This window comes from Neolamprologus brichardi, chromosome 6, assembly GCF_056152115.1.
Source record: "Neolamprologus brichardi isolate AB-2024 chromosome 6, ASM5615211v1, whole genome shotgun sequence".
In the NCBI taxonomy this organism is placed as follows: domain Eukaryota; kingdom Metazoa; phylum Chordata; class Actinopteri; order Cichliformes; family Cichlidae; genus Neolamprologus; species Neolamprologus brichardi.
This window is the reverse complement of record NC_142109.1, coordinates 9,233,103-9,256,645: the sequence shown is the minus strand read 5'-3', so window position 1 is coordinate 9,256,645 and position 23,543 is coordinate 9,233,103. Positions and strand designations below refer to the sequence as shown.

General features: G+C 41.0%; 4 protein-coding genes across 5 annotated transcripts; 2 read left to right on the top strand and 2 right to left on the bottom strand.

The window, feature by feature from the left end:
* Positions 1–2,270: 2,270 nt before the first annotated feature.
* LOC102781765 (actin-related protein 2/3 complex subunit 1A) lies at positions 2,271–8,501 on the bottom strand. 2 transcript variants are annotated; one of them, XM_087841631.1, is made up of 11 exons: positions 8,165–8,501; positions 7,403–7,493; positions 7,022–7,126; positions 6,578–6,800; positions 5,572–5,679; positions 5,330–5,433; positions 5,102–5,210; positions 4,327–4,402; positions 4,043–4,236; positions 3,192–3,282; positions 2,271–3,099 (listed from the first exon to the last, which is right to left on the bottom strand). In XM_087841631.1, exons 2-11 carry the CDS (start codon positions 7,464–7,466, stop codon positions 3,061–3,063), a joined length of 1,113 nt encoding a protein of 370 aa, XP_087697757.1. In that variant the 5' UTR covers positions 7,467–7,493; positions 8,165–8,501; the 3' UTR covers positions 2,271–3,060. The 2 variants fall into 2 exon arrangements, with proteins under 2 accessions (XP_087697757.1, XP_087697758.1); XM_087841632.1 differs by lacking the exon at positions 8,165–8,501 and adding an exon at positions 8,054–8,155.
* Positions 8,502–9,884: 1,383 nt separating this feature from the next.
* On the top strand, positions 9,885–10,943 carry LOC102796175 (lipopolysaccharide-induced tumor necrosis factor-alpha factor homolog). Its single transcript, XM_006796165.2, has 4 exons — positions 9,885–9,967; positions 10,058–10,210; positions 10,425–10,599; positions 10,699–10,943. Exons 1-4 carry the CDS (start codon positions 9,913–9,915, stop codon positions 10,814–10,816), a joined length of 501 nt encoding a protein of 166 aa, XP_006796228.2. The 5' UTR covers positions 9,885–9,912; the 3' UTR covers positions 10,817–10,943.
* Positions 10,944–11,307: 364 nt separating this feature from the next.
* On the top strand, positions 11,308–14,641 carry LOC118454594 (uncharacterized). Its single transcript, XM_035910081.2, has one exon. The coding sequence runs from the start codon at positions 11,351–11,353 to the stop codon at positions 12,296–12,298; it is 948 nt and encodes a 315-aa protein (XP_035765974.2). The 5' UTR covers positions 11,308–11,350; the 3' UTR covers positions 12,299–14,641.
* abcg2b (ATP-binding cassette, sub-family G (WHITE), member 2b) lies at positions 14,344–22,650 on the bottom strand. Its single transcript, XM_035910058.2, has 14 exons — positions 22,595–22,650; positions 22,391–22,508; positions 22,154–22,309; positions 21,681–21,838; positions 21,300–21,451; positions 20,853–20,945; positions 20,137–20,288; positions 19,707–19,858; positions 17,858–17,947; positions 16,042–16,166; positions 15,449–15,603; positions 15,281–15,370; positions 15,107–15,159; positions 14,344–15,019 (listed from the first exon to the last, which is right to left on the bottom strand). The coding sequence occupies exons 1-14, from the start codon at positions 22,633–22,635 to the stop codon at positions 14,872–14,874; spliced, it is 1,683 nt and encodes a 560-aa protein (XP_035765951.2). The 5' UTR covers positions 22,636–22,650; the 3' UTR covers positions 14,344–14,871.
* Positions 22,651–23,543: the final 893 nt, after the last annotated feature.

The window sequence follows — 23,543 nt, the reverse complement described above, 5'->3', positions numbered from 1 at the left end:
GGAAAAGAAAAGCATGAAAGACACGGAAAAGAAGGGGGAGGGGCGTACGGGGCTGTCTGCATAAAGAAAAAGGAGGAAGTGAAAGAAGAGGGAGGAATCTGCAGGGAGGAGAGGGTGGCATCAGGAGGAGAAAGGGGTTGGCTCTACACTGGATTTGCTATTATTTGTCTACCAGTTACATTATGTGTCCTGTTCTTCATTTATCTTCTTGTTATGATCGCACGCCAACTAGTTTTACCCCATTGCATCACTGCAGTGCAACCTCAAACATTCAGCTATGAAAACAAGTTAATTTGCTTTTTATTGCACAATCACTTGCAAACAGTGTGTGTGGAAACCACTGGAGCTCTTGTTGTTGCGTTTATAGATCTGAAATCTTTTTTTACTGTAAGTCCCGTCAATGTTTCTTTGAACACTGACTGGACTATCGTCTATTCATTAGACTTTAACTGCTATGTCAAAGCGTTTCTTTTAAGCTTTCCATATAAGTTTTCAAGCTTTTAAAGAAGCACGTTGCCTTAATCACTTTTTTCTTGGCAGCAGCAGATTTTCCTTACTCCTCATAATTTCCATTTGGGATTAAAAGGAAAAGCATAAAACTGGCAGTCAGTGAGAGCCTTGAAGCTAAGGTTAAGACTGAGTTTCATGCCGTGCTGCTTACTTGTTTTATACGGGTGAGCTGCTCTGTTCACAGGTACTTTTGTTTCCAATTTGGAGTTAAGGAACTTCAAATGGGCCTAAATCTCACACACACTCATAAGACACTTCATTTAATTTCCCAACCTTTATTGGAAGACAGTGTATTATTTTTCTTTTTAATTTTGGGACTTTAATGACTTCAGATACTGCCAAAATACTGTCAACTTGTTTAAGAAATTGCTTGTACAATTACAGTTAGACTGATTATGTGTGGAAAGTAAAAAGGATATTTTAAAGATCCACAGTGCTAGTAGTTTCACCTAACGAGTGAAACACCCATTCTCATGATCTTGGAAGGAGACACAAATTCCTTGTTAACACCAAGCGCATCATATTTGACAAAGACCTCTATATTATCAGTGTGACTCACATGTAACTGAATGGTTTACAATTTAAATTGTCAGAAGGCTTAAAAATGTCCATTTTCTGGAAATTATTTCATGGTTGAGACTTTCAAGGGTTTCAAAAAAACAAAACAAAAATGTGTTGACCCCTTGCGAATGAGGAAGCAGCTGAAGCCTTCTTTAACCTCCTAAGACCTGAACTCTTTCATGGCATGCATTTTTGATTTCTCTTTGCTATTTGGACTGATTGGGACCTGATAAATGTAAAAACAAAGAATTATCTTTTTACCTGATTTTACTCTACAAGGTGCTGATATCCACATATGACATTAGTTTTAAATTTCAATAGAAGAGTGGGAGTATAATGTCCTCGTAAGTGGATATCAGGCCCTTGTAGAGCAAAATTTAGCATTGTGGTCTAGACAACCCAAAGATATTTCTTTGATTTTTTTGAAATCTTAGAAGCATTATTTACTTTTGCACCAGCTTCAGGAAGCTGCAGGTTTTCATTTCTAGCTCATCTGGTCATCTTGAAGTGCCAACAAAGACAATGAAAAAGATGACCCACTATAACACCCACTATTCCAGTGCGTTCACATCCCAGAATGTCAGCGGCGTACTACGTCATCCCACTCATGATTCTTCACAATTTGCAGCTCATTGGAACAGTTAAAGTACAGGGGAAGAAAGCGATAAATTTGATTGTATTGGTTGGTTTGATTGTATTGTTGCACTGAATACAATAATGAGAATTAAAAATCAAACAGAAAACAGTCATATCCAGGACAACTTAATCCTGTTTCACTAAAATACTAGGATGAGAAGTTGATTCCTGTGAAACTGGTGAAAGGACCAAATATAAACCTTCAGCACAGTTTAAGTAAAGACCCAATAGGCGATCGATGCGTACACTTTTCAGTAAAACCTGAACAATACTCTAGGAGTCGCATTCTTAGTGAACTGTGGAGGGATGCCCAACTTGTTCGTCCGTCCTTCGGCTAAATGAGCTAAAAATCATTGCGGTGACGGAAAGAAGATATAACCTTGTTTACTAAAAATCCGCACAGAGAAACATTAATGTTCCAGAATTTTTCAGAAACTCCAAGATTTGCATTTAGCTGGGCCTTCACTAACCTATGACAAGCAGAAATATGAATTATATATTGTAATTTGACACACAAATTACCATCTGTCCACATACACAAAGGAAGAGCACAGTCATTTGAGTTGAGTACTGTAAATGTATTTCATCTTTATTTCATGTCTACTCATGATCAGTTACATAGAAATCCTCCATCTTGTGTGGTTTTAGTGTAGGAGCTACAGAGCCTAGTGTTGGCCAGCTGTCACTCCACACAGAGTTCAGACAGCTGCTTTCTCTCTCCACCATCAGATTCTGTACAACTCCCAAAAGCCAACACGCAACATGTACTCAGAATATCAGTAACCCCGGGTCCTAGTGATAACAAATTCGCCCGCTGAAGAATACAAACTATCCTCCAGTAAAACGTCTACTTTTGGTCTACTAACTGTTGATATTCCGAGAGCATGTTAAGGTTAGCATGAGGTGGAATACAGTCTGATTTTTGGATAAAATGCACCTTTTAGTGTTCAACTTTTGGTACAGGAGGTTAGAGAACATAAAAACACACATTTCACGTCACGTCTAATACGTGTCAGAGGACCTTCCCACTTTGACACCTGGTTAACCTTCGTTTAAAAGCAAACAAAATAGGGGGAAAAAAAAATCAAGAGTGAAGTCACACGTCAGCTCAGCGTGTGTAGTGAGTGTGTATGTGTGTGAGTGAGTGAGTGTAAGCACACACTCACAAGAGTGTGTTATGGTCTGATCAGTGCTTCAGCAGACACTCGATAAAGTATGTATGTTACTGGCTGCGTCGCGGGAGTGGAGGGAGGGCCGGGGTGAGACGGAAAAGGGGCAAGAGGGGTGAGGGCAGGGGAGGAAAAGGGGGAGAAGTGAGGCCGCAGCGTCTCTCCGTTCATTCAAAAGGTTTCTTCACATAATGCGGAGACCCTGGATAGAAGCTTCTAGACTCTGAGGAGGAAAACACATGACAGAGTTAGTGATGGAAGACTCAGAAAAAGTTAACTCACAAAAAACAGAACACTGTTTCTGTGCATTTTTACCTTGAAGTCCCAAATGGTCATTGCTCCATCGATACCTGTGGTGCAGAACTTGCGACAATCCCTTTTGTCTCCCTCATAGATAGACACTTGGCTAAGAAACAAACACACACAGGTGATGATGTTGACAAGCCTTTCTTGTTTTCGTTGTGATCTTGGTGGGAAATTTGCTAAAATGCTTATCTGCTGCTAGTTAAATGGTAGTGGTGACAAAAAACTTCAGGAAGTCTGTGGGTGTGGCTGAAATATCACACATAAGTTGGAAAACACCACCGCACCATCATGAATGGATTCAGTAGGTGTTTTTAATCATTTTTTTCCTGGTTGTTTTACACCATTTTTCAAATCAGCTGCTTATGGCTCTGCATTTTACTTTGAGTGATGAGTCATGTGTCTACTGCTCATCCAAATTTTTTCTGCACAACGTCTGATTGCTCACTAGAACCACATGAAGCGTGCACATTACCACAGACTATATACTTTTCAAAGAGAGTATGTAAGGTTGTTGTAAAACCTGTTTTTATGTATGAAGAATAGAAATAATAATAACAGAAGTGGATGCAGAACAATGGAAAGCTCCTAAAATCATCTGTTCTCTCAAACATGTGATGCCTAACAGCATTGATTCAACACTTTAAGTGCTCATTTACCAGCAAGCTAGTATTGATGAACTAAAATACTAGAGCCCAACATTAAAACCCATCTTTGTACAGGCTAAAGTTTGGAGATGTGGTGTTGGTTAAAATTAATATGATTCATAATATAATTCAACTGCACCATAGGATATAGTCTCCAAAATTACCATTAAAATGTTTGCATTACCCATGCGTGCATTAGTTTTCTGGGTGACCTACGTGATGCTGTTCTGGTGCAGTGTGTCCAGGGCAGTGTTGCGGTCCTCAGTGGTGGCTCTCTTGTCCATGTTCCTGAAGCGCTCCATGGCAGAGATGTTCCTCTGGATGCTCTGCTTGGGGAGGTCGAGCTTTGTCACAAACGTCAGCGCTCCACCGTCGTCGCAACGGAACAGCATTGGGCAACAGTCGTGACCCTGAAGAGGGAGACAGAGTTACTACAGCGCTCCTGGATCACTATAAATCTGTGCAAAGGAACATGCGGCCACCATATGCTTTATTCTTACCGCAGCTACTAGACTGTTCTCTGAAATAAAAATGACACTGAGCAGAGGAAGGAACTCCGTCTTCAGCTGTGAAGGACTAAACACAAACAAAATAAATTAATATGGTCCGAGTGGCTGATTCGATTGCACTTAAAAAGATGAAGAGAACACAGGCACAAGCTACTGAATACTATAGCTTAAACACCCCAAAATTAATTGTAGCTAAAGAAAAAAAATCATATATATTAAAGAAAAATATGGGATGGGTACCTTTGGCAACACGATGAGTGTGGGATAATTTTAAATGAATGAAAAGGGTTTAGTTTCAGATGAGATTGGGTTGGATTCACTTCACTAACTGCTTTATGATTATGCAACAAGGGTAATCTCTTTATGGCATTACTCAGTTTGCTTTAAAGGCCACAACATTTGCCCTTTTGTGGTCAATGTTAAGAATTCAAAGTGCAAATTGTGTTTTTACCCCCTGCATTATTTTCTGTAACTTACTCGCTTGAGATGATTGTTGTTGTTTTTTTACATTTGCATTTTTTGCATAATCGCTGTTAGTGAATCTGTCAAATCCCACAATCAGGTGCGGAGACAACTCTAATTTCACAAGATGTGCTGACATTCAGACCCAACATCTATCAGGCGACACAATTATATATAATTGTGTATATAATTATATATAAATACATATATTTATATAAGAAGTCAGCTTTAATTCTGACTTCTTATATAAAGAATGAGTAAACCATGTGTATTTTAGAAGAATACAGGTAACAACTAAACATACCTGGCAGTCTTAGAGCTGTCCACCACTGTGACAGTACTGTCATGGCTGACCCAGGCCAGACGGTTACCAGAAGCTGAAAAAGAGACAGAGTGGACCCAACCCCCTCCACCTAAGAAGGCACAAAACACACACAAATTGGTAAGTTCAAAGAGAAACTGTAAAAGAATATCGACAAGGTTAAAAATAAAGAAATAAATTTAAAAAGGGGGAGGGGAGGGGGTGTCAGACCTGCTCCTCCAAATTCTGCTAGCACAGCCCCAAATGGCATCTTGCTGCCCCAGGGTGTGGGGCCTGGTTTCTCCTCCACCTCTTTAATGTAGGCTGAGAACACCCTAGAGACCAGAGAGGGAGAGATGAGCAAGGAGGCGCGGGGGAAGACAGCATGAAAAACAGAAATTGAAACCGGACAAAGCCGCCTAGCTAGTTTTCAATACTCTGATCTTCATCTCCTGAACTGAACCATCTTTTACCTGCACTTGAAGTCACATGAGCCAGCAGCCAGCAGGACATTGTTTGGATGCCAGTCCAGACTGAGGATGGTGGAGCGAACTGGCTTTTTGATGTGCTTGCTAACCCACCTAAAACCACATGAAGAAGCAAAGTTTTTATAGCAGGACATGTAAATATTTAAACCCCACAAAAACAACTCATCAATTATGAGGCACAGCAAAAATAAAAAGCGAAGTAATAAGTACAGGGTGGAGGAAAAAAATAAGTCCTTTAATCCTGGGAGTGTATCTTCATCAGCTGGTTGGAATGCAACGCTTTGCTCTTACACTAGGTGAAGACATTCAATTCCCAGTTTGTTTTAAACTGGACCACACCCCCTACCTCTACATTTGCATGACGACTTCCTTGCAGCACTGCACTCTCGCTGCGCCAGAGAGATAAGTAGAGAGCACCAGAGAAAGGCTGCCCTTCACCTAATGCTCTGTTAACGTCCTCACATAATTATAGCCTTCACTGGGTTTGTGCTGTGATTGCATACCACACATGTATCACCTTCATTCTTCTTAAAATGCTATCAGAACATGCCAACGAAAAAAAATCAACTCTACTTTTGTGTTCATGACATTTACAGGTGTAGCCTTATAACTATAATGATAAGTATCATTTCTGTAATGATATTGGTAGCAAGTCAATGTGGCTACCAACAGAATTTTTCACAGTCTATAACTGCTGAGAGAGACATGCCTCCCAACTCTTGATGACGCACTTCTGTATGAAAGTTCAAGCCACACCTCAGATAAGCCTTTCACACAGGCTGTGTGGCTGCTCTCACCTGTTAAAGCAGGTGTGAAAATTGAGGTAAAGCAGTTTGGTCTGGACGTATAGGCTCAAAATAATGCACTAATAATTCAAATAAATGGCAAGACTGAACTTAAATGCTGCACTTTAAAAGAAAGACATTATTCACAACATTCACCAGAACATCAATGCATTTAAAACATGCCACTGCTGGATTAATAGTCTCACCAATCGTTCTCGGACTCAAAGTAGCAGACAGAGATGAGTCGAGCACCACTGCCCACTGCAAACTTGTTCTCCAATGGAGACCACTTCACGAAGGTGGCCGCTCTGTTGATCCTGAGGATGACCAGTGTGGGCTTCCATACCCCCTCCTTCTGGGACCACACATAGGCATTACGGTCTGCTCCACATGTCACTATGCGGTCACTTTTGGGAGCCCAGTCAATGCCTATAACACAGCCAATAAGCAGTCACTAACAACTCTACTAATAGCTTAGACAAAAAGAAACCCCTTTAGGATCACACAATTCCACCTTAGCTGTGGTTTGACTTATTAAAGAATTCTTCAGAAACATTAATTTTACTGACATATTGGGTGAGACGTGGACTGAAACGTCACATTAAATAAGTAAAAAAAACAATCAGTCTTAAAAACATCTGATTAACCACCTGTTATATGGCCATTGTGTTCCTTCAGTTCATGGGTCTTAACCCACTGGTTGCCACTCTTCTTGTAGATATGAACTTCATGGTTATTGGGACTAATGGCAATTTCTGAAGGAAAACAAAACAGAAGAAACCAGCTGGTTAACAGGATGAGCACACAGATAACAAACAAGTTAGACCAGTTTTCTGATACATGCCAAATTCCAACCTGTGTTACCTAAAATAAACTGAGTCAATCTTATCTCTGTTCAGATGAAATTGCTCTAACAGCATTCTTTGTAGTTGTGATCTGACCATCCAATGAAGACAAAGACTTTAAGACCTTAACCTTGAAATGTGTTGCGTTAAAGTGAGCATTTCTCATAGCTAGTCTCGGAGCCTTACGTGTCCTGTCGCGGTTCCATGCGTGGCAGGTGATGGGTTCCAACAGAAACTGATGAAGGGACATGTTTGGGTGTGGTCCTTAAGTTGAACTCTGCGAAGCAAAAACACACAGCAAAAACTCACAAAGCAAAACACGGCAAACTCACTCCCAGCCAGCAGGAGACCAGAACGATGTCTCGGTAGACTTAAAAACTACACACATTACAGCATACATAATGGAAGCTGTTGGTTCACTGCTCACATAGGACAGCTAGTTAACTGTTAACTTTTAAAGCACCCTAACTCGTAATGTACGTGTTAGCCGCTAGCTTGGATTCTTTAGATAAACCCTGTCACCGAGATGCTTTCTTTACTAGTTTCTCTTAAATAATGATGGCAAATTAACGTTAGCAAGCTGACTTTCACTTAAGTCCTTTTTCGCCCCAAACAGACGTACAACATTCTTCAAAACCAGTACGGACTTGCTAAGCTAGCTCCGGTAATATTACCATTACTAGGTCAGCTGCTTCCCTCGGTAAATTAACATTAGCAAAACGTTTCTAGCAAGTCAATCAAATTGCTAGCTCACATTTCGCCGGTGTTACACAGGCCTAATAGCAAGATGGGGAATTTTGAGGGATATAATGACAACGACTGTGTCCACACGCTTACCAGAAGGCCTCCTTTCTAAGATTATTTTTTCCTCGTACAAGAAGCCTTTACTCCCGGTGACAGCTACACCATTAGCCTGTCCATCCCACTAGCCTCCGTATGCTAACTTACCTCGTCAGTCCGGTTCTCCCGAGTGTTGAACTCTTGTTAGCCGGTGAGCTAAATCACGCTAGCGGGGGGAAAGGTTAGATTAGGAGTGGACCTGAATTCGCGGACTCTGGTCAGTCGACACGAATTCGTCCAGGAATGTTGAGGGGAATGTCAAGACGGCCAGCAGGATACGACCGGGAGCATCCGGTAGCTAAAACTCGGCAGCAAAACCCGTGGATGCCAGGCTGACAGCTAGCTTAGCATCATTACGCTAGCTGTTACATTCAAGTGAATAACCTCGTTCACGTCGCTAGATCTCACGCTACTCCTAGTCCGAGAAGAGCTCCTCTAGTGCCTTATCCAGAGTGCTTTAAACGGTTACAAAACAGCACAGACTTGTGGCCGCTGTATCAGTGTTGTATTAAACACGACTAGAGGACTTAATCAGGCTTAGATGTTGTGTTTGTCTGATAATGTGTGAATGTGGCAAAACACAGAATCACCGACTCGGAATTTTAAAAGCAGGTTTTAAATTCATATTTATGGTACTCTGTAAAATTCTTGACCCACCCCTAGTTTCTCTGTATTTAGCTTTTAATGAGCCAGATTTTCATGTCATCTTTTTAAAGTGGTCTTGAGCAATAGTGCTCCAGGCTTTTTCTTTGGGCATTGGCTGCTGTTTCACTTATTCTCAGTCTTTGTACCTGATGCCTGTTTTTTTCCCCTTTTATTAATCCACTTTATGCTGACCTAAGAAACCTTTAAGAATAAAAAAGGCTTCTAAATAAAGGTATGAACCAGTGTTGTGTCTAAACTTAACAGATAATTAGAAGAAGAAACAATTTTAAATTGTACCTTTAAGCACTGTTACTAGTAGTCTGTCACAAAGCACACACACAATTTATTCAATTTTCTTTAGCTGAAACTATAGAAATTGCCAAAAGCACCATTTGAGATTAATTTTCATTTTTTCAGCATCTTTCCACCGAAGAAAAGATTAACAAAGAGCTCTTAGCTGAAAAATTGGCATATCTTTGCATGATAGGCAGTGTGTTCTTAAAATGTTGGAGGAAACTGGACAAGTGAAGGACAAAAGAAGAAGTAGGCCTAAAAAACATCTATAGCAGATAAACAGTATCTGATCAAGATGTCATTCTTAAGGAAGAGAAAAGGTCAAAGTATGCCAAATTATACAAGAACTGGACAGAAAATCAGTGGCATCAGGTCTTATTGGAGTGATGAATCCAAATGTGAAGCTTTTGGGCAAATCCCAATTAATATGTTGGAAGTCAGTAGAGTCTGTTAAGTATCTGATTGGCATTTTTCAGGCTTCATTTTTCACAAATACACTGTTAATGCAGTAAAAACATAGATTGGCTCCTCCCTGCAACCCTGATAAGGATAAGCATCCAAAGAAATGAGGAGCTCTATTTTGCATAATAGAGCACATCTGGCCTTACTCATAAAGAACAGATTATCTTTGGTGTTAAATTTTTTTTTAATTTTTTACCAATTTCCAATGGAATAAAACTAAGCAAGATGGCTGTTTGGAGGAAGGTTTGCCCCAGCGCTGAAAGACCTTTCTACCTGCTTAACATGCTCATGGTGCTATTGAACAATGGGTAATACCTTCTTGAACCAATCAGAGGCAAATTCAATTAACAGCACCTGGTACATCTGCTGATGAACCCCTGCTGGACGCAAACACAGGAGGCACATTTTAGGAGTTTTCTCTTGTTTTTCCTCTCACGCTCCCTCAGGCCTTTTAAATGGAATCAAATGTGGATAAGCTGTTTCCTGCACCTACGCCATACTTCTTACCAGGTAAAAATAACCTCTCATCTCAAGCATTGCTTAGTCTGTTTTCCTGTGGTTGAAAAAAACAAACACCTCACTGTGTATCCATTTTTCCAGAGGACTGTAAATCGAATCAAGATGTCAAAGTCTACAAAGTCTACAAAGTCCACTCACCTTTCACCCGACCACCACCACCACTACAGCCACCACAACCGCCTTCCTCGTCTTCAGGAGTTTGCTTGCCCAACAATATTCTCTCAGCTGTACCAGGTACAGGCTCTTCTACCTCCATTTTGAATATGTAATGTCACATTTTCTTTGCTCACTGCTAAGTTTAAACATAGCTTAATATTTTATTACTTTAAGCTGCTGATTTTAGCTCTGTTTCCCCCCCCCTCTACAGTTTTACATAAAAATAAAAAAAAATAGCAGCAATCCCCTTCAGGTTGCATGTCAGCATTCATTTTTAACCTCTTCTCAACAGTGTATGATGCCCCTTCACGTTCACCCAGGGCAAAGTTTGTGAGCTATGAAGCTGAGCTGCGATGCTCTCCAGGTCTGGCAACCTGCCCCTCCTGCAGGACTCGGGTCACCACAGAGGTCACCTTTAAAGCCGGGACTTTTGCGTGGCTCATGTGTCTTGTGTTTGTGTTATGCGGGTGAGAGGCATTTAAACACTTCAGTCTGGTTGTTTTTTGTACCCCAGCATCGATCACACAAAAGTCCGAGATCAGCGTGTGGTTCTTTCCGCCTCATAGGTTTGTGCTCGGCTGCTGCCTGATTCCATTTTTTGTAAACCACTTCAAGGACGCCTACCACAGTTGTCCACGCTGTCGACGGGTTCTTCACGTGCACAAGAAGCGGTGCTGCGAGTGAACACACAATTGCTGGAGTCAAATGCATGTTTAGACATAAGAGCACACGAGTTCCTGTCGTGTAAAATTCGATATTTTAAACGTTCTAATCAAATTGTGAAAGAATCCTATTAAATAAATGTGTTCTGTGCCAATCTTTCATGCTTTATTTCTTTGTTTTATTTAAAATGCAGAGCAGGGAGAAAAGCTTAATGTTTCAAGTGACCTTTGTTTGCATAGTTTGTTCACTGCACATCCATGGACATCCAAACATCCAGCGAGGATTAGGCCTGCATGTGCACCTGTACTGTGCATAGTAAACGTGCTCTCACTAATCACTCTGGAGGATTAGAGGTGTAGGTTTATTTTAGATGTTTGAGCCTCAGGGTAATGAGCATCATACAAGCCCTTCTTCTTTTTTTTTCTTTTTTTAAAGCATGCCAACAACCTCCCACTCACAGCTCAGGTATAAGGCATCAGGAAATGTTATTCCTGTGTAGAGGAGCACTGGTGGATCCGCGAGGCAGTGACGCACTTGCAGCCAGCTGACCCTTGCATGGCTGAAGATGCATCACGGTATCTCAACTCGGTCAGGAAATCACTTTCCTCCCTAGTCCCCTCTTCTTTTTTCTTTCGACACTTCACAAGCAAAAGTGAACTCCTCTCCTACTTGATGCTGTGCGCTGCCAAAATGCCCTTCATACCGCCAGTGTCCATCGCGCGCTCCGTGTCAGGACTCGCTGGGAAGGAGAGACCCACCAACAACACTTCATCTGTATCTGCTGTGACCAAAGCTTTGAAAGAAGACAAAGGCGGCTCAGTGAAGGAGAGGCTGGCTTTGAACTTGAAACAGCTGGGGAAGAAGAGTCAGCCCAGGAGTAATCTGCCAACAATTAAAGGAGTGTCAGGGGCAAACAGAAGGGAAGGCTCGCTGCCTTCATCCCAGACAGGCAGCTCTCCTGTCACCAGCTCAGAGAGTCTGTCTAAAAGACAGCAGCGCAAACACTCCGGTCACACTTCTGTAAAGAGTGACTCACAGGTGAAGCCTGTGAGAACCAAGGATCAGCAGGAGGTCCGTTTCACTCTGACTCTCACACCCGAGGCTGTCCTCCTGCTGCAGCGGAGAAACAGCGAGAGACACCGGCAACGTTCAGCCGCCAGAAACCCCGCGAGTGGATCCACCTTGGCTCCCGGAGGAGCCACGGAGTCCCGACGCAGGAGGGAAAACGTGCCCAAAAGGCAGAGAAACGGCTCTCACAGCGGCAGAGTCACCGCTAAAAACAGCACTGACGCTGAGCTCGGAGACATAAACTCAATTCTGAAAATCTCCCTTTTGAATGAGCGGCACAAGTACGACGACGTGGAGTACGAGGAAGAGGATGACTACGGCGTGGATGAGCGCGTGATGCTCAAATGTACAGAGTGGCTACGTGGGCTGGAAAACGCACCAATGACGGCGAGGAACAAGCTGAGTCGGAGCGCGAGCAGCGTGAAAAGTTTCTGAAGGTGACTGGAAATGAGCGAGCGCCCGGGATTAAATGCGCGTTGTTATGGTAACTGTCAAGTTTCCCTCATACATATTTCTAGGATAAAAACTGTGATGTGACATGTCATTTAGCATGATGGTGTCGTGGCTATCCCTTTATACTATTGGATTACAACTACAAGGGCTGTATGCAGAAAAAAAATATTTATTTTTATTTTGTGTTTTTGAGCGTTGGGTGTTAAGATCCTCTGAAATATTTTGTGGAATATATATTTTCATTGACACATGGCTTTCTAACAAGGTGCAAATGTGCAAGGATGAGAAGACACAACTGTTCGCTGACTGCCCGAGCATGCGCTCTGAGGTGCAGTGCACAGAGCAACACAGCTGCTGCAATGTGCGAGTGATGCACGAGCCTCAGGAGGATTTGCACGTCACAGGATCGTCTCTAATGGCTTTGATAAAGATCTCGCACAAGATGACACTTTATCCGCAGTTATGCAATGTCAGAAGAGTAACCGATGAAGTGAAATTAAAGGGAAAGTCAGCGTTTACTTTGATTTTTAATGCTTTTCCTTCGTCTTCTGTGCCCTCACTTTAAATTTCACAGCTAAGCAGTTTGCACCTTTACCGTCATTTGATCAGTATAACGTTTTGTAAGACTTGCATTTATTAAAAAGAAGAAGAAGAAATAAATACGTTAAAAACAGGAAAACTTTTAAAACTTTTTAAAGATAAATCATTTGTACTTTTGTTTTTGTAACCAACACTGTCTAAGAAAGCGCTAAGTAGCTTTCTACGGATTTAAGATCTTGGTTTGGCAGTTGTCAGACATAGTATATCAGCTTATCCACCTGGGAGTCAAATGTTACAACACGTGTGATGGTTAATGCTATAGAGCAGGGCCCTTAATCATAAGGCCAAGGGCCAGCATTGGCTGGGCAAAGACTCGACTCCAGTCCACAGGACGGTTGAGGAACATGTGAAGGAGTATGGGCTCAAATTGAGGTCATAAATATTTTATACTTGTAAATCAGGATTTATGTGTAAAAAGAATTTGTGTGTGTGTAAAAAAGATTTGTTTGCAGTGTTTTGGAAATTACAGTCTTCACTAGTGGGGATAGTTACAAAGCTTTCTTCGTTATGAATTAGCATACATGTGGCATAGCATACCTACAGAGCTCAGCAGCCAGCGCAACAAATTCTGGATCCTTTGCTTTTAGTTAGCATTAGCAGCATATCCTGCGTCCGATGTGAAAGTACCTTTAAGCTGAGCACTGTGACTCACAGCAATGTTCCCGGGTCAGCGCTGACTTTCTGTTAAACCACTGATATACCACAACTTTATCCTTTCAACAGCTACTGAAAGTTAGAGGACCTAGCTTCTATCAGAAATTTATATAGAGATCCTCCAGCTTCAAACTGTATTACCCTTCAAGGACCTGCAGTTCAAAGAAGCACCCCTCCGACAGCCAAAACCATCTGTTCTCTGATTGGATACTTAAATTTGTGATTGACATGACATTGGCCAATCAGATGAAAATTCGTACTTGTAACTTGCAGAGTTTGACACGTAGTTGTTTTTTTTTTTTTTGGCTAAGTCCACATACAAATCTTTTTTATGCACACACAAATTCTTTTTACACATACAAATCCTGATTTACAAGTACAAAATATTTATGACCACAATTTGAGCCCATAAAGGAGGGCATATGACCACAATTTGAGCCCATAAAGGAGGGCATAATTTTGGACTTTTACACTGAAGTCATTACATAAGATATAACAATTAAATGAAAGTCTTGATGCAAGCTCAATCATCAAGGTAAGCAAATCCCAGAAAGTTGTTTATCTGGAGGTTATGTTTCCAGTGGGAAAAAAATTTCCTCACTCATCCAAGTGACTTCTTAAGAAATTACAAAATGTTTCTCCCACTGAAAACCCAAAGTCCAGATGAACAGAACATCCTGGAATTAAATGACAGAAAAAATGAATGTTTCTCATTGTCTCTTTAGAAATATCAGTTTTTTATAATGTAAAAAATAAACAAATAGGATATTTTCTGAGAATTAACAAAAACTTTCAGTTTTGTAATTACAGAAGTGTCTGAGCAATGAGCTAAACCAAATTTTTTTAAATGTAATACATTTTTTTTTTTTATTCGTGCTGACAGGTTTCTTCCATCTACTCTGACAACATTTCTTTATCATGCAAAAAACTTAGAGATACTGTTGAAATTGCACTTGTTTTTCTTCTATGATATTCCAAGGGACTTTAAATGGACAGTTAGACGTCTTTACAATGACAGAAAGAGGAGTTTCACTAGTGTGGTCCACTTAACATCAATGTGGGCAGCATGTGACCTGGGATGTAAAATGAGTCTGACATCCCTTTTTTAGAGCTTAAGTGAGTAAAAGATTTTAAATGTAATGTCTTACAGTATAAATTGATCTGAAATAATAAATTAAATAATAGTAAAAGAAAGCTCAGTCTGGTGGCACTATATAAAACAACTCTCCAGTGTTGCTTTTTTTGTTGTTGTTAAATTACTAAGAAATATACTTGGCTGCTTATTGACACATAAATGGGAATCATTTCCAGCGGTTGATTCGTCGCAACTGGACGTAGGCCAAGCACATGCAGACAAATATGATTCCCAGCAAGGCCACCACGTTCCTCCAGAAGCCCCACACGGAGTAGTCGATACCTTGCTGTTCCAGGAAATATTCCCCTGAGATGCTGAAGCACAAGACACAAAGACACATTTAATCTGTGTGTGCATGTGTGTGCATAAGTTTTAAACAGTAGCTACGTTATTTCACTCACGCTGTGTTGTTGCTGTACAAAAACTGTCCTTTCAGCTCGTTAATGTATAGAGCCTAAGAAAGAGAGACAAAGAGATCAGGCTGAACAACCTCCTCACTTCACATAAAGGCACATTCAGCCCCAGTGGTCTCATTCTCACACACAAATCCTCCTCCCTTGCTTTCTGTGTCTTACATCCAATCCATATTTGAAGATACTGATCCATTTCACCCAAGAGAGCCAGCTCAGCATGGCGTTGAGATTGACGAGAAAACCACCAAAGACCTGAAACATAAAGAGGGGATGAAACTTAAGTGCCCATTCCTCTCTTGTACATGTCATATATGAGTCTTAGCATCTCACCATCATGAAGACGAAGGGCAAAGCAATGAGGATGTTTGCCATTGCAAATGTAGAAACGCTCGCTGAGACGAGGAAGGCCAGACCAACTCCTGCCAGACTGACCAGAGACATGGTCAGAGCGAAACAGAGGAACGTCTCAAAGGCAGGCTTCAACCCTGAAGGAATGGTGGACACGTGCACACAGGAAGACAGGAAATTATTGAGTGGGCTGCTCCTGGCACAGTGGCAGTGAGATCAAATGGAAGCTTCCAAGTGAAAAGTAATCAACAGCGGCTCAATTAATTAGGAAGTATATTATGGGGATCCAGATTTTATTCATCAAATCTGGGACACTGTTGAGATGAGGCTCAGCCTGTGCAGAAGGAGCTGCTGCTGTTTCCTTATTCACTAATTTGCTGCATCCAAACTCTCACTCATACTGCAAAACCACTCTGTGGATTTGGAGTTAGCCCTAAATAAGACATTTCATGGATGTGAATGAAACAGCAGCAGCTCCTCTCTGTGCTAACTGACTGTATCAGAACATCTTTCATGATACGACGCAATGTGTGTTTTGTATGTGTATGTCTGCTTGCATGCAAGGATGATGTTACCCATCATGTAGTAGGCAATTGCTGAAAACACAATGATGGGAATCATGCGATTGGGGATGAGATCAGCAAAGATCTTGGACAGGAAGTAGACGGAGGTACGGTAATAGCCGCCAGAGTTCTCATGACTGCAACAAACATTAACAGGGAAAAAAACATAAACTCAAAAACAATGTGAGAGGGTGAAAAGGGTTAGATTCACTGACAATTTGAAAAACAGACATTTTTTTTAGCTATATTTTATATCAAAGTGTGATGCAACTCATAAGCATGCACCTCTTCTAAAATTAAGCTCACGCTAATTCATTGATGATTGCATTTTTAAAAAATGCTTTAAAAGGCAGCAACACCACACACTTGGTCAGAACATCCTGGTCCAGGTAGCTATCGACTACAACAGGCTGTGCTGGCAGCCACCTATCACTTGCACCCAGCTATGCTTTTAATAAAGCAAACTTTAAGCCTCAGTGCAATTTAAATCGGTGTGTTATATAAAACAATTACTCCCAGTACAGATATCATGAGGAGGTCAATTATCTATAAACTCGAAAACATTTTTTTTAATTTTCACAAGACTATAAACATGTTAATTACTGCTGTGAAGTCTATTTTAACAGCAAAACTGCAGTTTTGGCATTTTGGCTGTTTTTTTTTCCAGCCCCTGAGATGACTGCTTTGTGAGTTTGGTTTTCTTGCGAACAGCAGCCAAGATGAATTAGCTGATGAGTATTAATGGGGTTATGTTGCCTCGGGGCTCTAGTCCAGAGTCCTTGCAGAGAGAGCGTAACCCAGATTACTTTGTCATAGTTACAATTTACAAATGTCCAAAAAATATGTCTCATGCAGGCAGTCATAAAGCCTAAGGACTACAAAACAGACACACTAATTAAATGTGTGTGTTGCAGGCAGATGGTGGGTAACACCTTTCTCACCAGTGGCTCTTCCCAACAATATGAGCAAGTGACAGAAATCATTTGTCACCTTTAAGATGAACACATAAACAAAATTATTCTGTTTACTTGTACAGCTATTCTTGTGAGAGTTTTCTCCATTACAATCAGTGAGAGGCCAGCTTGTTTTATTTCACACCTCTTTAAAGGCCTGTCTGAGGGCTAAGACTCAGTTTCAGGGTCAAAGTTAGTGTTAGGTAGGGTTAGAGCTCAAGATTTATTTGTAGTCCTTTGTGAATGCATTACTGTAAATGAAATATAGCCAACAGAGCATGACTGGCTCTGCTGGAAAAATTACAGACTGTGGATTAATCACTTTGCTCTAGTCCCTTCTGTCTTTTCAGAGTACTGCTGCATTTTCCTGGTGATCCCTGCATTTTCTAGACAACTGCAGGGATCACCCAACTTTCCCAAAGTATGTTTCTGTTTATTGCTATGCAACTGGTCTGAATTATATGTTGAGAAGTTTTAGAGTACATATGGTTCCAGCGACCCTTTTGGACTGACACAAGAGTGCTTTATTGGTTGTAGGAATCTGACTGGGTTCTTGTAAAAGGCTCTTTCTTTTAAGGGGTCCCTGTGCAATAGTTAGCCATGTGTAGTGAACCACAGCTGAAAACACTGTATAACAAATGAACTATTTTCTCTGACTTGAGTAATAATGAATAAAAATCGCAATGTCCAGTTGTTTTTGGAATGTCGTGTATCCTCTATGAAAACAAACCTACATGCCTTGTTTTTATGATTTATCATCTCTGCAACTATGGTGGATTTAAGAATATAGCAGCTTTGGCTTTGACTGAAGAAAAATACAGAATAGCACAAGTCACACTTTTAAAGTGCATACATAAGCTTTATGTCTCACTCACATGAAGATCGCCCTTTCATTTATAAAGAGTTCAACAGCAGAAAGATTCCCAAACACCATGTTGATGATAAGGAAGAAGAACGCTCCACTCCTGCCATTATTAGACAAAAGAGACAATGGTTTAAAAAATTAAGAACATGTCAGCCATGATACATTACTGTGAAAAATATTTGTCACACCTACATGTGTTAGGTCATCAAACAAATGTTAACATTAGACAAATATAACCAGAGTAGATTGTAAAATGCAGGATTTCATCCATCCATCCATCCATTTTCTTCCGCTTATCCGGGGCCGGGTTGCCAGGGCAGCAGCCCAAGCAGAGAAGCCCAGACCTCCCTCTCCCCAGCCACCTCCGCCAGCATATCTGGGGGAACACCAAGGCATTCCCATGCCAGCCGAGAGATACCCTGCCCTGGGGCCTCCTCCCGGTGGGACATGCCCGGAACACCTCGCCCAGGAGGCATCCTTGTCAGATGCCCGAACCACCTCAGCTGGCTCCTTTCGATGTGGAGGAGCAGCGGCTCTACTCTGAGCCCCTTCCGAATGGCCGAACTTCTCACCCTATCTCTAAGAGAGAGGCCAGCCACCCTTCGGAGGAAACCCATTTCCGCCGCTTGTATTCGCGATCTCATTCATTTATTCAGGATTTCATTTATTAAGAGGGAAATAAACTATCTAAACCTCCCTGACACTGTGTGAAAATGATTTGCCCCTCAGAACATCCAAAAAACTGCAGGTATCACTTGTCTCAGTTAAGCTCAGTCTTCATGATTCAATAAGAAAGAGACTGGAAAAAAATGGCATCCATGGGGGAGTCAAGTAGAAAAAAACAGCTGACCACAAAGAACACAAATGCTTGTGTCACATTTACCAAAAAACATCTTGATTATCCACAAAACCCTAACCACAAAAATACTCTGTGGATTGATGAGACAAACGCTGAACTTTTTGGAAGGTTTGAGTCCAGTTGCATCTGCATAAAAGTGACGTAGTATTTCATGACAAGAACATTATACTGACAGTCAAATATGGTGGTGGTAGTGTGACGGTCTGGGGCTGTTTTTCTGTTTCAGGGCAGCTTGCTGTAATTGATGGAAACATGAATTCTGCTCTCTACCAGAAACATCCTGAAGGAGAATGTGTCACCATCAGTTCATGCCCCGAATCTCTGGAGCACGCTTGAGTTATACGGAAGGACAATAACTAAGAACACACCACAAGTGTGTCCACCTCTGAATGGCCAAAAAAAGGTTTTGGCATGGTCTAGTCAAAGTCTGGACTTAAATCAGATTGATATGCTTTGGCATGACCATAAACCTCAGACAACTCGCGGTGTAAAATGCTCCAACGTGGCTGAATTAAAACAATTCTGTGCAGAAGAGTGGGACAAAATTTCTTCATAGCACTGTAAAAAAAAACCATTCGAAGTTATCGCAAATGCTTGATTGCATGTCTTGCTGCCAAGGGTGGCACAACCAGTTATTAGTTTTAGGGGGGAATCACTGTTTCACACAGGGCCATGTAGGTTTGGATAGATTATTCCCTTAATAAATAAAATCATCATTTGAAAACTGCATTTTGTGTTTACTCGGGTTATCTTTATCTAACATTAAAATTTGTTTGACGATCGGAAACATAAGTGCGACAAATATGCAAATAAATATGAAAATCAGGAGGTGGGCAAATACTATTTGACTATCTGGAACCAAGTGGCCTTCACAATAGCTGCCCTGCAATAATTCCCTACAACAATACACGGTTAAAAACATTTTTAATTATATTATGTGGAATACAGAGGTGAAAATGGAGCAGATACCCTGAATTAGACAAGGCAGACTGTTGTGTACCTGTTCTGTAAAGCCTCGGGCAGTGTCAGGGGCATTTGGTAATAAATGAGTCCCACGAGAACGGCAAAGAAGATGTTGAGAGCCAGTTGGGCGTAGGAGGTCTGAGGGTTCCTCAGAGTGTTCAACACTGTCCTGCCACACACCACACGCATCTAGCTCACACACACACAGATGCACCACACACACAAACACAAAGAGGATAATTATCAACATTTTTTATGAGTAGACAGTAAAACTGAGTCGGATCAGCACACAGCCAAGCACACTGAGATAACAGCTGGCTCGTAAACTCTGTGACATAACCTAATAAACTCACTTCTGCTTCTGTTAATCATTAAACTAATGAGACCTGAGATTTCCAACAACCAGAAAATAATCTCCAATCATTTTAAAATTAAAGAATGTTCTCTGCAACTGACGATTTGCTCACCTGATAGAAGAAAGAGGTGGCGTAGTTGGCCGGCTTGTCTTCACCTGTGACCCCGTCAACAATGCTCTGGTTCACATGGTCCAGCTCCTCTATCATATTCTGGTACAGCTGGGACTGCTGATACTTTATTGCTAATGGGTTTTTGCAATCCTCTTGGGTGAGAGAGGAAATCACGGTGTCATGTTAAGGACAGCATAATAAAAACATGGATTTGTAACAGCCACCCAAGAAATCTAAGTGAGATGGGTTTGGAGATATAAAACTGGGCAATTACTCCAGAAGTGCTTGGTTACATAACACAAACCTTCCTTTACGTCACTCTAAGTAAACCTAGCTGCCTCCCAACTCAAACTTCAAACATGCTGCACAAACACGAGCTTGGTTTGTAATAAGTGAGGCTTTTATAGCCGCCAAATATGCGGCCGGTTGTGTTATGAAGCAAAAACATTGTAGAATATAGTTTTTGAAATGCTGTTGGAGCAATCTGTGACCGACATGTCTAAAACTGTAACTTCACCAATAACTTTATCCAACATTGATTTTTTTTTTCTTACTCACGAAGCACCAAACCATGCTTGGATATTTAACTGGTGTTACAAAGAGTGATTTGTCTATTTTAGAAGGTTGTCTTTGTGTGTGTCTCTCAGCAAAAAGTAGTTGGTGGTTGGAGAAGCGAAGCAGGAGAACATTTTTTTTAACTGTGAATTATTACTTACCTGCCATGTCCCATTGTACTGTTGATTTTGTTTCTCCATTTGTGATGTCCATGAAGAAGTCAGCTGGATTGTTGAAAGGCTCAATCTGATAGCCTGTACAAAGCACACACAGACATACTGATACAACCTCATTCAACTTTAAAAGCATACACAATCTGGATTTGAGGAAGTGCTACATCCATCCATGAATCCAAGAACCCAGTTCAGGGCTGCAGGGGCTGGATTATCTAAATAATCTCAGATTATTTTCACACTGTAGAACAAAGTTAAGTATGAACATATAAATATAAAACAGGACTTAAGTCGTGCCCTGACTTCTGACCTCATTCAGCAGCTCATATACTGTATATTTCCCTTTGGTATTCAACTGCTCATCATTTTTTATAGGATTCTCAGTCAGAGTCTTCCAACTTTTACAGTAAATATACAAACTCATGCATTACATACCAAGGTCTGTGAAGTACATCAGGGCATGGTCTGCTGCTCCTGCATACACCACCTCCCCTTTATGCATCAGTGTGAGGTGGTCAAACTGTTTGAAGATGGAGTATCGGGGTTGGTGGATGGAGAAGATCACAGTCTTGCCTCTTCTGGACAACCTTGATACATTTTTGGACATTTTTATTACACAGACGGCAGTAGATGGTGACATAAAGAGATCATTTACACCAGAAACACCATCATAGTGTAAATGTGAACTAAAGATAGCAATGAACAGCACGCTGCTGTTTGACTCTACCTAATTTTATACAGCGTGCTTCAGTTTTGTGTTATTTGTGTCTTTTGTGTATGTGTCTAATGAGTGATAGTTAAGTAGCTGCGCTGTACTTGTGTAGTAGACCGATGATGCAGTTTGCAGTGTTAGAATCCAAGCCAGTGGTCGGCTCATCCAGAAACAGCAGAGAGGGAGAAGTGATGAGCTCCATCCCAATGCTGCACCGCTTCCTCTCCCCTCCTGATACACCACGCAGAAACTCCGTGCCTATCTGAATACACACACGCAAAACTTGCTTTGCATCTAAAATGTGCAAAAAGGACAAACTAGAGTGACACTTCTGTTATAAAGTTTGATCTTTCAAAATAAAATGGGAGAGTAACTTTTCTTGTATGTAAGTTACACCAAAACACCAAACTTCAATGTATTTTTGTAGTGATTATATACAGTTTAGTTGGAACTGTGGTCTCATAGTAATAGGATTTAAAAAGCACTAATGATAAGTTATTTTGCATAAAATACTGTAACATTTTTTGATATTTCCTCTATAGTTTAAAAAAAGTAGTTTGTGCATGGTGCTCTGTACCTTAGTGTCAGCACAGTCTGTAAGGCCCAAGTCTTCTATGATGATGTTTACTTGCTGGTGTTTATCTGCTGTGGAGTGATCCTTAGGGTTCAGACGCAAGTTGGCACTGAAAAGCAGGTTCTCTCTCACGCTCAGAGTCCCCATCAGAATATCATCCTGGAACCAAAAGGGCGATGTAGATAAACCACTCACCAGTACGTAATGTTAAAAAATATGCATATGTTTGCATCTGTGTACCTGAACCACGTAGGCAGAGCTGAGCCTCAGGTCAGACGTGACGACTTTGCCGTTCACCAATACATTTCCCTGACGCAGTCCAGCTGGATTTTTCCTCCCTGCAAGTAGATCCAGGAGTCTGCGATGAGGATAAAAAACACATCATTGGGTGGCCTGTTCATGCTTATAAACTACTGACTGTGTATTTGCAGGGAAATGTCTTACGATGTTTTACCGCTTCCTGTGGCACCCATGATGGCATTCATCCCCGGTCTTATGATCCCACTGCAGCAAGTCATGCAATGCTTTAGTGATCCTTAATACATAATCCACAAGATACATTCTTTCTACTCAAGCATTGGAGGTTATACTGTTCATTTCTTTCAATGCTTTCTGCAAAATGCAGAAAATAAAATAAGATGACAATGCTATGAAAATGAAATGCTACGGCCAAACACATACATGTGTACTTTTAGCATGCTAAGTTACAGCATATTGAAAAAGTAGAGCTTCAACTGAAAACTAATGTTATTTACACTTTTATTGCCTGATTGACCTGTACACATTAAAGAATTAAAGGAAAAATCAACACAAAGTGACTTAGCAAGGTGATAGACCAAAACATGTCACTAGAACAGACTCACTGCACCTCAGTATTCCTTAGTCTTGGCACATTAGGTCTCTAGAAATCTACTTGAGGGGTAAACCCCATTCTTTTCAAAGATACTGACCAATGTGACCCAAAGTCTACCATAGGCGTTTAGGTAGTTGGAATCTGGTGATTGCAACTGCCATCATATTTTATTTATATTTTCATACTCATCAAGCCATTCAGTGACACTGCTTAATAAATATGAACTCAAGTGGATCCAAGTCAAGGAGCATAAAAGAAACCACCTATAGGTTGGGTTTTTTTTTTTTTAATTTGTCACTCATATATTTAGGTGTAATGAGAGTGAATCCGGTCTGGCTCAGGTTTTTAACCTGCCAGAACATCGTTGACTCTTTTTCCTGATTAACAACAGAACAACGTATAAGCTCAAAAATAACAACGTGGAAAGTGCATAGAGTATTTCTATGAGACCAGCTTAAAAACGTTGACTGTCACATGCTATAGTTCCAGCATGTTATCGGTCACCACCAGTGTTGGGTAAGTTACTTTAAAATAGTAACT